This window comes from Chiloscyllium punctatum, chromosome 20 (assembly GCF_047496795.1).
Source record: "Chiloscyllium punctatum isolate Juve2018m chromosome 20, sChiPun1.3, whole genome shotgun sequence".
NCBI classification, from domain to species: domain Eukaryota; kingdom Metazoa; phylum Chordata; class Chondrichthyes; order Orectolobiformes; family Hemiscylliidae; genus Chiloscyllium; species Chiloscyllium punctatum.
The window spans coordinates 43,760,299-43,777,396 of NC_092758.1; the positions used below are offsets into that span (position 1 = coordinate 43,760,299).

At 42.9% G+C, this 17,098-nt stretch overlaps 1 protein-coding gene across 4 annotated transcripts in view; it reads right to left on the minus strand.

The window, feature by feature from the left end:
- The window catches only part of LOC140492091 (RUN and FYVE domain-containing protein 1-like), an 83,075-nt gene that overhangs the window by 31,036 nt on the left and 34,941 nt on the right, over window positions 1–17,098 (minus strand). For all 4 annotated transcript variants that reach the window (XM_072590817.1, XM_072590820.1, XM_072590819.1 and 1 more), the window contains 4 exons: window positions 12,668–12,784; window positions 12,177–12,344; window positions 11,531–11,628; window positions 9,992–10,111 (listed from right to left, as the gene is read on the minus strand). In XM_072590817.1, coding sequence (XP_072446918.1) covers window positions 9,992–10,111; window positions 11,531–11,628; window positions 12,177–12,344; window positions 12,668–12,784 — 503 coding nt within the window. The remainder of the gene's footprint in view (window positions 1–9,991; window positions 10,112–11,530; window positions 11,629–12,176; window positions 12,345–12,667; window positions 12,785–17,098) is intronic.

A 17,098-nucleotide genomic window follows, 5' to 3' on the forward strand; every position in this document is an offset into this window, starting at 1 on the left:
CCATGCACTTCAACTTTACATGCTAATCTCGAGGGACCTTAGCAAAGCCTAGTTTTTACCAATCAGAATCCATGTGAATCTTAATACAACTTTTGTCCAAAATTATTAGTTATCAGATATCTTATGTAACAACTTTACAGTTATCTCTCAAGCACCTTGTTAATGAATGGCTTGGGTGATTTTTTTTTAAAACAATCAAAATCCCTAGCGTGGAAACAGGCCCTTCGGCCCAACAAGTCCACACCAACCCTCTAAAGAATAACCCTCCCAGACCCATTTCTCTACCCTATTATCCTACATTTTCCTACTAATGCACCTAACCTACACATCCCTGAACACTCTGGGCAATTTAGCATGGCCAATTCACCTAACCTGCACATCTTTGGATTGTGGGAGGAAACCAGAGCACCCGGAAGAAAGCCATGCAGACATGGGAAGAACGTGCAAAGTCCACAGACAGTTGCCTGAGGTTGGAATCAAACCTGGAACCCTGTCGCTGTGAGGCAGTGGTGCTAACCACTGAACCACACCAAGATACAGTGTTAAGCTCAAGAATGATTGACAAATCATTCTTAATCCATTGTTTTGCTGAACCTGAAGTTAGCATAAGACCCTAAGATATAAGAGCTGAATTAGGCCATTCAGCCTTTTGAGCATGCTCTGCCATTCAATCATGGCTAATATGTTACTCAACTGCATTCTCTTGCCTTCTCCCTGTAAGATTTGATTCCCTTATTAGTCGGGAAGCTATATTACACTTTTGTAATGAGTTCCACAGATTCACCATCTGGTTGAAGAATTCCTCTTCATCTCAGTTCCAAAGGATTTTGACTTCATTCCGAGCTGTGCCCTCAGGTCCTAGTCTCTTTAATAGTGGAAGCATATTGTCCATGTCCACTCTATCTAGGCCTTTAAGTTTTCTGTAAATTTCAGTGAGATTCCCCTTCATCCTTCTAAACTTAACTGGATGAAATGAAGGAACATCTCCTTTTCTCTCCCTTTCTTCTACAAACTATAGTTCAGCTTTGTCAGCAGCTGCATGGTTCAATGCAGGTTTTGGTCAATAACCTCACATATATCTACATTACACTTCATCTGCCAGGAGTTTATTTACCCTCCTCATCCAGTAAGGACAGTTCATTTACCCTCTTCACCCGAATAGTGGGTGTTCAGTCACTATCCACATTCTGAACATGCACTCAAAGTCCCATTTTTCTACCCTCCCAGGTTCTCAAGTAGTCTAGCCTCTACGATCTGCAATCCAGGTGCTGTAAATGGTCCCATTGTTTAATGCCACCCAATTGTTTAAGTATTGTGAACTGTAATAATTCTCCCAATTCCTGTCTTTCCTCACAGTTCCCTATACACACTATATATGTATTAAAAGAACATCACTGGCCAGTTCCATCAAGGGTTCATTTGATCAGATCATTTGTTTTAACTGCCTGGAGGAGAAAAGTCTCCCAAACATCAGCTGACTGCTGCCTCATTTTCTCAGATAAATCTAGCTCTCTATGACAATGAATTTTCTTGATTGGAGATAAAAACTGTTCTTACTGAAATTGGTAGTCTGTGTGGGTACCTTAGCCTTTTCTCGCACAGGTGATGAAAGCGGTTCCCAGAGTTACAAAGTAATTGGAAACTCAGCTACATGTTACACATGATGCTCTAGCAAAGCCTGATGTTGAGCAGTTGGAGGCAGCTGAACCTTCAAAAAAAAAGTATAAGCAAAATAACATTATCCACTGCTACTTGAGCAGTTCTCAAATCTTGTACAGGCGAGGTCACCTTGTTTATGTAGAGCAAAGGCAAATACACAGGTGCCCATCCTCAAAAAAAAGGTGGTGTTGTTCACTGCAGTCACTATTACATGATTTCCAAAGACACCCAGCTATCTCTTAATCTATTCAACTCTAACAACACAAATATTCTCAATTTCTGCTGGGAGTATCGATTGGGTCACAAACTACCAGAAAACTCAACGAAGAGTGAGACAAGGACAGATAGTGAGGTTGATGTAGCCACAACACTGGATGTCTGACCCCTGCATAGCAGTGATATGTATGAGGGAAGAGACATTAATTAGCTGGCACTACCATGCAAGATGCTCACAGAAAACTGCTAAATAACAGACAACCCTGTGATAATTAGACATGATGCTTCTACCTTGCCAAATTTCATGCTTACTGTAGTGCAAGTCCCATTTTGCACCACATATGACTGAACCTCTTCCTGAAGAGAAAAAAAAACAAAGAATTGCAGATGCCGGGTATGTAGACTCATGCTTTCTCTCCACAGATACTGCTAGACCTGCCGAGTGTCTCCAGTAATTTCTGTTATACTTTAATTTTCCTGAAGAAACCTTCCTCCCCACCTGGCTCTCACTAGGAGGCCCAGCTAGTTGAAAATCCAAAAGGGAAGGAAAGACTATTGAACTGAATGGGGTCTCTGTGCCTGTCAGCAGTTGTTAGAGACAAAAATCCAGCATCGGCAGTCATTTTGTCTCTAACCAGGTTTGTACCACTGCGGAGTCTCTTCAAAAGGATGCCCGCTTTGAATAGAATTCTGAGTGCACATCGGAGAGAAGCAGAGTCCCTTTCTCACTGCCACAACACTGTGAACTCCTCAGCCCTCCAGGTCTTGGAACACACGATGAAACAAACTCACTACTATAAGCACATGATGTTCCTCAGCTACAGTCTTTGCAACCATCTCATTTTGAGGCCTACAGGTACATTTTAAAACACTCCAAATTTGGACCCACCTTTGACACTTCATACTTGCAATACCTCCAACACCGCAACAAACAATTCAGTCTCTGGATTCTCCACTCCACCCTCTCAGTTATGTAGAGGTACCACCATTCCCTCTCCTCATCCCTCCCCCATCTCAAGGCCTCCCTTTCCCAAATGTGTGGAGGACCTCTACTATTCTACATCAACAAAATAGTTTTTCGGTTTCATATCTGATCGCTGAGCATCTCAGCTGCACATACAGGGGCCAAATGGACCCCTCAGTCGCTGCCCATTTTAATTCCCCTTCCCACTCCCTTTCTAACATGAGCATCCTTTGCCTCCTCCATTATCACAACGAACCAAACCACATATTGGATGAACAGCTTGGCTGCCTTGGCAGCCAACAGCCTGGAGTTCTTCAATTTCAAATAACCTCCCTTTGTACTCCCTCCGTTCCATTCCTCCCAGCCACCTGGCAGATTTATTCCTCCCATTGACCAATTAGGTCTTATTCTCTACTCATCGTCACCTATCCCCACCACCCTATTTATCTGCAGCTCCCCTTACATTCACTCCCCAGTCCTGAAGAAAGGTTACACCCAAAATGCTGACTTCTCCACATCCTGATGCTGCCTGGCTTACTGTGTTCTTCCACCCTCCGTCAGCAGTGGTGGCCTTGGTCATTGAGAGCATTCTTTGTGTGGCATTAGCCTGAGATCTACATCCCTATCCATGCTTACAGTCATCTGCACAATGTTAACCTCTTTCCTGTTCTTGAATCTAATCTTTCCCTATGATCTGGATGATGCAATCTCATGTTCCAAAGATAGATAACTGACATTTGACTATTAAGCCTTTTCAACTGTCTGGATGTTTCCACCCCTCACGACTTGCACTTGACAGTTCAATTACCTGTCCCTGATCGATTTGAAGGAGACAGCCAGGAAGATAATGCAATCAAACTATTTCAACTCTAGGGATATGGAGACCCAATCCTCATCTACACCTTGCTTGTACTCAAGATCTCTGCTGCAGCTGTAGCAGACTCCTGAAACATCAAAAATCTGGTCTACACCTCAAAAGATCTGCTTTCAATATACGTACGACTTCCTAATATTTCCCAAGAGCTTTACTGCAGATTACAAATGGCATTTGCTCACTCACATTGACGCTGCTGGATCTTTTGACCAGCTGTGCATCCTCAATCCACTCTTCAATTATTAAATGTGTCCAGCTTCCTACTAATCAGCAAGTAATTTATCTGACCAGGAGTACAGCTCCTTTCTACTCAATGTAAATACAGTATTTTTTTTTTGTATTTTTGATTGCTACTGAAATGAGAAAATGACGATTTTAAAATTCAAAAGGATTGTGGAAGGGATTGACACCTTTTAAAAGCAAGCTACCAACACTTATTGTAAGTGTTGCTTGCTCTGTTATTTGTTCAGCAAGTGAGGGAAGTTTAGTTGTAATCCAATTGGCAGCAGGAAGGGTGTTCAAGGTGAGATTCAACTGGCAACAAGTAGCTGATTTGACTTTGGAGTTGTAACCAGCTGTTGATGGTAAAGACCTTCTGCCAGCCAACAACTGGCTCCCAAGTAGCTGAATATCTTTTGGGTAGACTGGTATATTGGCTTTCCAGAAGGGTAGGTGCCGTTCTTGCCTTTGAAACAGTAAGAAAAAAACTAAAGGCTAAAGCAAGTCTGTTCATTTTTTCCTCACAAGGGCCATAGCTGTTACTTTTAAATTAATATCAGGGACTTGATAAGCTGTGAAACAAATCACTGTGGCTCTAGCAAGCAACTGAAAATACTCATGTGAAGGAAATTTATAGGACACTACTAGGGACAATGGATTTCTGTTGAAGACAGTACAGAAATTTGAAAACTCCTCTTGAAGTAGAAGATTAAAATATAACTTAAATGGGAGCTTTCAGGTTGAGAAATTTTGTTGGAATAGTTAGTGAAAAACAGCTCCCTCCAGCAAAGTGCTCAAGAACAGTGAAATAGATTATAATCATTAGCACAAGTTCGAGAAGGAAAACGAGGGTTGTAGTTCTGGAATTGCAAATAATCTGTACGTTTTTCTAAAAAAGGTGATGCAAGATGATTCTAAAAAGAATTTTAAAACAGGGAGGTGGAAAAGTTTTAGAAGAACTAACAGGACTTGGCTTAATTTATTTTCTTGCCTTTTGCCCAATGTTCCTCTTTCATAGCAACTAAGAGCAAGAGTAGGCAATTCAGCCTTTGAGGTCTCCTCCACCACTTAGTATGACCACAGCTGATCCATTTCAGCCTTTACTACTTTACTGAGAGCTCCCATAACCATATTACCTATTATTAATTAAAAACTGGTCTATCTCCACTCTAAAATGCATTCAGCATCACAGCACTTACCATACTCTGCAGAAGTGAATTTCACTACCCGAAAAGCAGCAACTTTTGCTCATTCATTTTAAATCCACTATCCTCTTTGCCTAAAACTATAGGATTTAGATTTCCCCACAAGGGAAAAGTTCACTCTACTTCTAATGTTATCAATCCTCTTTAGCATGTTGTTATGTATCTTAATTAAAAATCTTCCCTCATCCTTCTAAACTCGAGAGCATAGTTCAAATCTCCTCTTTTTCTGAATGACAGGCAGTGACCAGTGGAGTACGATAGGGATTAGTACTTGGACCCCAGCTATTCACAATGTATTAATTATCCAGAGGAGGGAACTAAATATATTACCTCAAAATTTACTGATGATATGAAGCTGGTGGAAGATTGAGCTGTGAGGAGGATGTAAAGATGTTGTGTGATTTGGACAGGTTGAGTGAATGAGGTAAAAACAATGACTGCAGATGCTGAAAACCAAATATTGGATTAGTGGTGCTGGGCGAGCACAGCAGTTCAGGCAGCATCCAACGAGCAGCTAAATCAACGTTTCGGGCAAAAGCCCTTCATCAGGAATAAAGGCAGTGAGCCTGAAGCATGGAGAGATAAGCTAGAGGAGGGTGGGGGTGGGGAGAGAGTAGCATAGAGTACAATGGGTGAGTGGGGGAGGAGATGAAGGTGATAGGTCAAGGAGGAGAGGGTGGAGTGGATAGGTGGAAAAGAAGATAGGCAGGTCGGACAAGTCAAGGAGACAGTAACTGAGCTGGAAATTTGAAACTAGGATGAGGTGGGGGAAGGGGAAGTGAGGAAGCTGTTGAAGTCCACATTGATGCCCTGGGGTTGAAGTGTTCCGAGGCGGAAGATGAGGCGTTCTTCCTCCAGGCGTCTGGTGGTGAGGGAGCGGCGGTGAAGGAGGCCCAGGACCTCCATGTCCTCGGCAGAGTGGGAGGGGGAGTTGAAATGTTGGGCCACGGGGCGGTTTGGTTGATTGGTGCGGGTGTCTCGGAGATGTTCCCTAAAGCGCTCTGCTAGGAGGCGCCCAGTCTCCCCAATGTAGAGGAGACCGCATCGGGAGCAACGGATACAATAAATGATATTGGTGGATGTGCAGGTGAAACTTTGATGGATGTGGAAGGCTCCTTTGGGGCCTTGGATAGAGGTGAGGGAGGTGGTGTGGGCACAGGTTTTACAGTTCCTGCGGTGGCAGGGGAAAGTGCCAGAATTGGAGGGTGGGTCGTAGGGGGGTGTGGACCTGACCAGGTAGTCACGGAGGGAACGGTCTTTGCGGAAGGCTGAAAGGAGTGGGGAGGGAAATATATCCCTGGTGGTGGGGTCTTTTTGGAGGTGGCAGAAATGTCGGTGGATTATTTGGTTGATGCGAAGGTTTGTAGGGTGGAAGGTGAGCACCAGGGGCGTTCTGTCCTTGTTACGGTTGGAGGGGTGGGGTCTGAGGGCGGAGGTGCGGGATGTGGACGAGATGCGTTGGAGGGCATCTTTAACCACGTGGGAAGGGAAATTGCGGTCTCTAAAGAAGGCGGCCATCTGGTGTGCCCTATGGTGGAACTGGTCCTCCTGGGAGCAGATACGGCGGAGGCGGAGAAATTGGGAATACAGGATGGCATTTTTGCAAGAGATAGGGTGGGAAGAGGTGTAATCCAGGTAGCTATGGGAGTCAGTGGATTTGTAAAAAATGTCAGTGTCAAGTCGGTCGTCACTAATGGAGATGGAGAGGTCCAGGAAGGGGAGCGAGGTGTCAGAGATAGTCCAGGTAAATTTAAGGTCAGGGTGGAATGTGTTGGTGAAGTTGATGAATTGCTCAACTTCCTCGCGAGTGAATGAGTAAATGCTTGGTAGATGCAGTATAAATATGGATAAATATGAAGTTATCCAATTTGGTGGCAAAAATAGGAAGGAAGGTAGAAAAGAGAAGAAAAATGTTCAAGGAGACCTGGGTGTTCTTATGCACCAATTGTTGAAAGTAAGTACACAGATGCAGCATGCAGTAAAAGCCAAACTGCATGCTGGCCTTCACAGTGAAGAGATTTGGAGTACAGGGCCAGGGATGTCTGATTATGCAGGGCATTAGTGAGGCCATACCTGGAATATGGTTAGAAATTAGATTACTTACAGTGTGGAAACAGGCCCTTCGGCCCAACAAGTCCACACCGACCCGCAACCCACCCATTCTCGTACATTTACCCCTTCACGAACACTACGGGCAATTTAGCATGGCCAATTCACCTGACCTGCACATCTTTGGACTTTGGGAGGAAACCGGAGCACCCGGAGGAAACCCACGCAGACACGGAGAATGTGCAAACTCCACACACAGTCAGTCGCCTGAGTCGGGAATTGAACCCGGGTCTCTGGCGCTGTGAGGCAGCAGTGCTAACCACTGTGCCACCGTGCTGCCCACTGGTGCGCAGTTTTGGTTACTTTATCAAGGAAAGGATATTCTTGCTTTTGAGAGAGCATAGTGAAGGTTTGCCAAAATGGATTTCTGGAATGACAGGACTGACATGTGAGGAGAGATTGAATTGGTTAGAATTGTATCCACTGGAGTGTTAAAAGAATGGGGGGGGGGAAGAAAGAGGGGGAAGGGTCTCAAATTTATTAACATTCTAATAGGACCAGATAGGTTAGATGCAGGAAGAATGTTCCTGACAAGGTGGGAGTGGGACGAGTCCAGAACCAGGGGTCAGAGTTTAAAAGGATAAAAAAAAGGGATAAACTTTTTAGGACTGAGAGGAGGAGGAGAAATTTCTTCACCCAGACACTGGTGAGCCTGTGGAATTCACTATTATAGAAAAATGGATTGAGGTCAAAATATCGTGTGTTTTCAAGGATGAGGTAGATACAGCTCATCACTAAAGGGATCAAGGGATTAATATATTGGGGTCAAATGGCCTTCTCTATGTTTCATAAGATAAGCCTTTCACCTCTGGAATTAATCCAGTTAAGTTTCTCTGAAGTGCTTCCAATGCAATTACATCTTCCTCGGGTAAAGGAACTAAAACTGTATGCAGTACTCTAGATATGGTCTCACCAATGCCTTGTACAATTGCAACCACACTTCCCTACTTTTATATCTGCATTCCTCTAGCAATAAATGCCAAAACTCTAGGTGTCCTCCATATTACCTGCCAGCTTTCTGCGACTCATTCATGTGGGTATCCAGATGCCTCTGCATAAAGTATTTTGAAGTTTCTCTCCAATTACATAAGTTTCCTTTTTATTCTTCTGACAAAAATGGATGAGCTACTTGTCCACATTAAACTCCATGTGCCTAATTCTGATTTATTCACCTAACCTACTTAGATATAAGTTTCTTGTTTCTTCATTGCCCCCCACCCCCTATTTAGTTTCCCACCTATTTTAGGTGTATTCTGCAAACTTGGATATAGAACGCTGGTTTGCTTGCAGAAATGGAATATGGATCCAAGTACCAAATCCTACATCATCCAAATTACAGTTTGCTAACTAGAAAAATATGCCAATCATCATGACTAACTTCAGTTGGTTAACAAATCCTCTATCCAAGGTAATATTCCCCAAATCCTGTGAGATCTTACTTTGTGTAAGAATCTTTTGCACAGCACCTTATCAAACATTTTCTTGAAGTCTATATGCATTTTATCTACAGGACCCCTGTTTTACACTGCACTTGTTATATCAAAGATAACAGACAACTATCGATCAAACAGCCTCCCATTTGTTGTAAAGCTTTGGAGTTCAAACATTACCATGCAGAATGCAAAGAATTTCTAATAAAGTTACCACACTGATGTTTGATCAACCAAATTAAGCTTTTTTTTCAAACCTATTTTTCTAATTAACCTGTTCAGAGATGTATTACACACTCCTGGAGGTGTAACTTGAACTTGGGTCTTCTGGGCTGGGGTAGGGTCACTACCACTGCACCACAATAGTCCCCTCATAAGCTTTGTAAATTTTAAATGTTATGGGAACAGATGGTAGAGTTAGTTGTCCAAGTACCATTGAATTTGGGGCAGCTGTAACACTGGGTGAGTGATGTAAGCTACGAGACAGAAATGTGCTAAACTGTCTGAACAAAGAAAACTGGTGTGTATTCCTTTCTATCTTGCCAGCTGTATTTCAATTTATTAATAATCAGGTTACATGACTCTGAAAGGAATTAGAAACATCATATTTTTAGGATTTTTCTCCATACATAGAAACACAGAAGATAGCAGAAATAGGCCATTCCATCCTTGGAGCCTGCTCTGGCATTCATTATGATCATCGCTGATCAAACTCAATTCCTTAATCCCACCCGCACTCCATGTCCCTTGATCGCCTTTAAATCACAAGTGCTATATCTCTCAGCTTCTCCAAAACACAATGGTGTGAAGACCCTGTGAAGAGGCACCGATATTAGATACTTGAGAATGTCAAGTTATAGGATTGACCAGTTATTTCCATTATGGTTTAACAGTATGACTATATAACCAGTGATTCTTTTGCCTTGTTCATCTTGGATTGTACTTTCGCCAATCTGAAAGTAAATATACTTTTTCTAAAGCATTCAACAGGATCTTGTAAAGGTCATGTCTACATCCATCACCTTGGCTCCACCAGAATCATTCACGAATGCCTGGTTCCACCACAAATTGTGGAGGTGCAACAGGTGGCAATTTCATTCAAAACCTCTTGATATAAATTTTAATGGCTGTCTCTCTCATTCATCACTATTTGCATGAAACACCTAAACGTGCCCATCCCCACCTGCTGATTCAATTTTGCATCTAACAGTTTCAGTTAACCATAAGCCAATATCTTAGGAGTCGCCAGTATTGAGGCAATGATTCAGTTACTTGCGCAACGTCCATTTTTTGAAGATATGGTTTGATGTCTTACCGTTGTTTGTCCAACTCACTGAGCTGCTGCTGGAGATTCTCAATCTTGCTTGCAAATTCTTTCTCAATTTTTCGATTTTTCTCTTCTGCTAACTGCCTAGTTTGTTCAGACTGTTGCAATCTAAGATTAAAACAAACAGTGTCAATGAACTCAGAATTAAAAGTTAAGAGGTACCAGAAAAGGTTAGATTTTTTGCACAAATATTCCTGGAAATAATGTAGCAATAACTAATTATTGAGCTAAGAATGCTCAGCTCTTGCTTACCACAACATAATTGTAATTTCCTACTAGTGAACAGTGTACTCTTATCACTCCTTATTGATCCTTCATGTATATCAACTTTGGTGTCAACTTTAGTACCTTACTGATTCCTGGGATGGTAGAACTAACATGGAGAAATTGAGGAAATTAGGACATCCTCACTAAAGTTTAGAAGAATGAAGGAGTAACCTCATAGAAGTCTATAAAATTCTAAACACGACTAGACAGTAAATCCAGAGAGGATGTTCCCAACAACCAGAGAGTCCAGAACCAGGGTGCACAGTTTAAAGAATAGTAGGGCAGGCCATTCAGGACTGAGATGAGAGATTTCTTCATCCAGAGTGGTAAGTCAGTGGAATTAGCTGCCACAGAAAGGCCAAGGCCAAAACATGGAAAACCTTCAAGTCGTTAGATATGGCTCTCCGGGCTAAAGGGATCAAAGGACATGGGGTGAACCTGGCAACAGTGTGCAGAGTTGGATGATCAACCATAGCACAACAGGCACAAACCAAAAAAAAAGGGCCAAATGACCTTTGCCTGCTCTTAAAATTCAGGTTTTTTGTTCAGCCAAGATACTCAAACATTCAACAGTGCTGCCTATGCTCAGCTAATGAGACATTAGCGCATCCAAAAAACTGCCATCACGTTCCCCACCTTTTGATAACTATCCAACATCCATGTTCAAAACCAGACAACTATGATGAGGAATTCAATAGAGAGAATGGGCAGAGTCATGGCAGAGGGTCACGGTTGAGGAAATAAAGTGAATCTATACTTTAGCATATACTTTTCCACCACACTACAGTTGATGTCCTTTTACCTGCATCAAATTCCAGCAAACAGCTAGTCCATTTGAATATCAATGGTTTAATTTCAACTCAAATTTGTACACAAAATGGTGTACAATCTAGTCTGGTCCTGAACCATACAGAAGATAATTCAAACTTGAACCAGTGCGGACTGCAGAATAAAATGAGGTGCAATTATGTATTACTATGATTTAGTGCTGTTTAGGCAAGTATGCCAAAAGCAAATGATTCAGATTTTCCCACATTTCTCAATGTCATTTCAAGACATTCAAAAATGTTACTTCTTAATTGGGAAGTCAGGCTAAGTCTACAAAAACAAACAAACAGTCTGAACCAATGCTTCCCCTTAGAGTTTTAAAGTTTAACAGCTCTGCAAAGACAAATTTAAGCGTTATAAAATTGACACATTCACAGCTGAAAAACATGTAGCGTAAAGATAAAATTTATGAAATTTTTCTTTTTACTGTACCTTTCCTCCATTTGCTTTGTGGCATCAATCATTTGATTAGTCTTTTGCTCCAGAGTGTTTATCATTTCAGCCTTCTGCTGCGCTGCCCCTTCAGAATTCTAAGCAACAAAATTAGGATAAAGCTACAAAACTTCCCTTTATGTCACAAGGCCTTTACTCAGCATCCTTCTGTGGACTTTTGCCACAACTAAGAGTACTGTGCACAACTTTTGATATACAATTATAGAACTGACATTAAATGATAGACAAAACATGCTGCATATAGATTCATCAGGGATTTTAAAAAATTGTTATGAACACAGACTTGAGATGCCACATAACTACTACTTCATAAAATCCCAATAAACAGGATTAAACACTAAGTATTTCAAACTGACTAGTATGCAGAGTAATGAGTAAATACCACTTCCTCCAACTGCAAAAGGAAACAAAACATTAAATTTAAAATAGATATCAAGGTGAGTAGTAGGGTAGAAAAGAGCAAAAGACAAAAACAACAAATTCCCATGGCTCTAGACTGGTCATATCCCATTGCAGCTTTGATTCTAGATAAGAGACACAAGGAAATACAATTATATCCCATAATTTGTACCCTCTAACATTTCCTTAATAACCAACAGTAGTCTCTTCTCCCATATTTCTTCACCTTAGCTTTGTTAAACATCTGCAAATTGATAGCCTTTACTTCTTCCAACTGTTGTCGGAGCGCTACTAACGTGTCTTGCTTCTCATGGGTGTCCTTCTCCAGTAGCTTCATGGCTATTTCCATTTCTTGCTTCAAGCTCATCTGTAGTTCTAATTCTTTCTCCAGTTCCTAAGCAGAAACATATACCTCTTCATTCATCAAAACTGAATTTAAAAGTGGAAACAGGTGATAATATAAAGTTTGCAAGTGAGAGCTTAGCCATACTAGATTTTTCTTCAGAGGACACTCTAGATAGTATTTAGGAATAGACAGTCACAAACGATTATATCTACAGAAAGGTTAAAAGTCCAGGTAACCTTCAGAATTTAAGTCAGTACTGAAATACACAAATTAAAAATTCTCAAATATACAAACTTTTTCACAGCTTTTACAATTACTGTTTCTTTAAGCTACTTTAAAACAGAGCACAATTATCCTTTATAAAGATTCACCGTTCGAATTTTTCTCTCTTCTTTCAGTTGTTTCCAGACATCGTTGTACATTTCATCTAGACCTTGACGAGTTTGTTTGTATGTTTCCAGTTCTACTTCAGAATCTTGTCTGCTCACCTAAGAAAACATTGAAAAGTATTCAAAAGCAATGACAAGAGATTGCAACTTCAGTAGTAAGTAGCCATAGTAACAAATCAGAAAGAAGAGCTCTTTTATCCAGAAACTTCTGTTGATCAAGAAGGCAGTGTGAGAAAGATGACACTCAAATTTTTAAAAGGGTATCAGACATATTAGTCATACAGTCAGTCATACAACATGAAAACAGACCGTTCAGTCCATGCCGACCATGTTCCCAAACTAAACCAGTCCCACTTTGTGTTTAGTCCATATCCCTCTGGACTAATCCTGTCCATGTACTTAGACATTTTGAATAAGTACCAACTGTACCAGCATCCACACTTCCTCTGGCAGTTAATTCCACATACCAATCACTGTTTAAACAGGTTACCCCTCATGTCCTTTGTGAAATCTGTTCCGGTCACCCCAGTTGTGAATTCCCTCAGCATATGGAGCAGACCCTTGCTATTCACCTTATTTATGCCCCTCAATTTTATAAACCTCTGGGGTCACCCCCTTGGACTTCTTACGCCCCGGTGAAAAATGTCTCAGCCTATCTTAATCACTTAAACCCTCCATTCCTGGTAACATCCTGGTAAATCTTTTCTGACTCCTCTCCAGTTTAATAACACTCTTCCAGAAAAGAAAAGGGCCGGGGGAAAAAGCATAATGCGGATTAATCTGATGGCTTTTCAAACAAACTTTCAGTGAATTAAGTACTCCAAGTGATGGATTGGGTTGTTGATGGGACTATCGAACAGCACTTATTTAACAATAACGCGCTGATCAGTTTGGGTACCAGGGCTACTCAGCTCCTGTCCTCATTACAGAGCGAGGTCCAAACACTGACAAAAGCTTGAATTCCAGGAGGAGGAGAGACAGTGACTGCCCTCGACAACAAGGCAGCATTTGACAGTGTGTGGCACCAAGGGAATTAGAGGAAGCCCTCAGTACTCAGTCAAAAGAACAATACCAAAAAGAAGTTCCTCAACACATTTTCAATCAATCAATCTCTTCAGAGAGAGGTTATGACATACATCTGGAGCAGGCGGGATTCAGCTCAGGCCTCCTGAATCAGAGGTAGGGAAACTACAATTGCACCACAAGTGAAGTCTCCCTGGGCCTAATCAACCTCAGCTGTCTAAGCAATTACATTCCTTTACCATAAGGTCGGAGGTGTGATTGTACTATCAGTAAACATCACTAAGCCTCAGTTACTGAAGTAGTCTGCAGTAAATCCTGGACATTAGAGACTAAAATTGCTTAGTGGCACCTAACATCTGTGCCATACAAATACCAAGCAATAATCATCTTCAATGAGAGAAAATCTCATCCTCTTGCTTGATGTTCCATGGCATCATCATGGAGTCCCTCATTATTAATATCCTAGGGATTTCTCTTGACCAGAAACTGACCTAAACTAAAACAAAAGGAGAAAGTGAGGACTGCAGATGCTGGAGATAAGAGCTGAAAATGTGTTGCTGGAAAAGCGCAGGTCAGGCAGCATCCAAGGAGGAGAATTGACGTTTCAGGCATGAGCCCTTCTTCAGGAATGAGGAAAGTGTGCCAAGCAGGCTAAGATAAAAGGTAGGGAAGAGGGACTTGGGGGAGGGGTGTTGGAAATGCAATAGGTGGAAAGAGGTTAAGGTGAGGGTGATCGGCCGGATTGGGGGTGGGGGCAGAGAGGTCAGAAAGAAGATTGCAGATTAGGAAGGTGGTGCTGAGTTCAAGGGTTGGGACTAAGACAAGGTTGGGGGGGGGGGGTGGGGGAGAAAAATGAGGAAACTGGAGAAATCTGAGTTCATTCCTTGTGGTTGGAGGGTTCCTAGGAGGAAGATGAGGTGCTCTTCCTCCAGCCGTCGTGTTGCTATGGTCCGGCGATGGAGGAGTCCAAGGACCTGCATGTCCTTGGTGGAGTGGGAGGGGGAGTTGAAATGTTGAGCCATGGGGTGGTTGGGTTGGTTGGTCAGTCCGGGTGTCCCAGAGGTGTTCTCTGAAACGTTCTGCAAGTAGGCGGCCTGTCGCCCCAATGTAGAAGAGGCCACATTGGATGCAGCAAGTGATGTGTGTGGAGGTGCAGGTGAATTTGTGGCAGATATGGAAGGATCCCTTGGGGACTTGGAAGGAAGTGGGGGGTGGTGGAGAGGAGGTGGTGGTGTGGGCGCAAGTTTTGCATTTCTTGCGGTTGCAGGGGTAGGTGCCGGGAGTGGAGGTTGGGGGGAGGGGGGGGGGGGGGGGGGGAAGGAAACCTGTCAAGGGAGTCATGGAGTGAGTGGTCTTTTCGGAACGCTGATAGGGGAGGGAAATATATCCCTGGTGGTGGGGTCCGTTTGGAGGCGGCGGAAATGACGACGGATGATATGATGTATATGGAGGGTGGTGGGGTGGTAGTTGAGGACCAGTGGGGTTCTGTCCTGGTGGCGATTGGAGGGGCGGGGCTCAAGGGCAGAGGAGCGGGAAGTGGTGGAGATGCAGTGGAGAGCATCATCGACACGTCTGGGGGGAAATTGCAGTCTTTGAAGAAGGAGGCCATCTGGGTTGTTTGATATTGGAACTGGTCCTCCTGGGAGTAGATGCGGCAGAGACGAAGGAATTGGGAATATGGAATGGCATTTTTACAGGGGGCACTCCCTCCATGACTCCCCTCCCCCCCACCTTGTCTCAGTCCCAACCCTCAAACTCAGCATCACCTTCCTAACCTGCAATCTTCTTCCTGACCTCTCACCCTCACCTTAACCTCCTTCCACCTATTGCATTTCCAACGCCCCTCCCCCAAGTCCCTCCTCCCTACCTTATGTCCAACATGCTAAGATAAACTTTCCTCATTCCTGAAGGGCTCATGCCTGAAACGTCAATTCTCCTGCTCCTTGGATGCAGCTTGACCTGCTCCGCTTTTCCAGCGGCACATTTTCAGCTCTAAACAAGCCACATTAATTTAATAAATCCACAGGTCAGAGACTAGGAATCCTACAGTGTAATTAATCTAACTCCCTATGGCTGTCCACTAAAGACACAAGTCAGGAGTTTCTGAACTGAGTATTATCTAATTGTCTGCATGAGTCCGGCTCCAACAATAGCAGTTTAACTATCCAGGAAAATACATTCTGCTTGATTGGTATCCCAGCCAGCACCTTCAACATTCACTCCCTTCACTATTTTACAGTGGCAGCACCTGCAAGATACACTAATAATTCATGAAAACTCTTCAACACTCTGCCAGATGCACCTATTCTATTCTAGATGATCTTTCAGAAGGGCTACAGAAACTTTAAAATACGCCAGAAAACAGAAACTTAACGCATGGTAGTTAATGACTGGGGCAATTAACAGGATGCTGGCAGTCCTCAAATAAGTAACTTTTCCTTAAACTGTAGCTAATGAAAAATCAGCTAGAGGGCACTGCAACTGAGTAGTCATTTCTTTATCCCAAAATAGGCCAGATTCATTCTGTAACAAGATACAAATAAAAGTGAGTTTTGAGAAGATTTGTAGCTCAGGTTGAAGTTTTGGATGTAGGTTTGCTCACTGAACTGGAAGGTTCATTTCCAGACTTTTCGTTACCCTACTAGGTAACATCTTCAGTGCGCCTCAGGCAAAGCAATGCTGAAAATTCCTGCTTTTTATTTATAGGTTTGGATTTCTGTGTGTTGGGCGGCACGGTGGTACAGTGGTTAGCACTGCTGCCTCACAGCGCCTGAGATCCGGGTTCAATTCCCGCCTCAGGCGACCGACTGTGTGGAGTTTGCACGTTCTCCCCATGTCTGCGTGGGTTTTCTCCGGGTGCTCCGGTTTCCTCCCACAGTCCAAAGATGTGCAGGTCAGGTGAATTGGCCATGCTAAATTGCCCATAGTGTTAGGTAAGGGGTAAATGTAGATGTAGGGGTATGGGTGGGTTACGCTTCGGCGGGGCGGTGTGGACTTGTTGGGCCGAAGGGCCTGTTTCCACACTAAGTAATCTAATATCATTTCCGATGTTATTTTCTGTGGTGAAGTCACTTGCTGTTTTTTCTCAGGGGGTGGTAGATGGGGTCTAACTCAATGTGTTTGTTGACAAAGTTCCAGTTGGAATGCCATGCCTCTAGGAATTCTTGTGTCCTTGTTTGGCTTGTCCTTGGATGGAAAATGTTGTCCCAGTCAAAGTGGTGGCCTTCCTCATCCTTATGTGAGGGTACTAGTGAGAGGGTCATATTGTTTGCGGCGAGTTGGAGTTCATGTATCCTGGGGGCGAGTTTCTGCCTGTTTGTCCAATGTAGTGTTTGTTACAGTCCTTGCACAGTATTTTGTAAATGGCATTAATTTTGCTTGCAAAAGTAA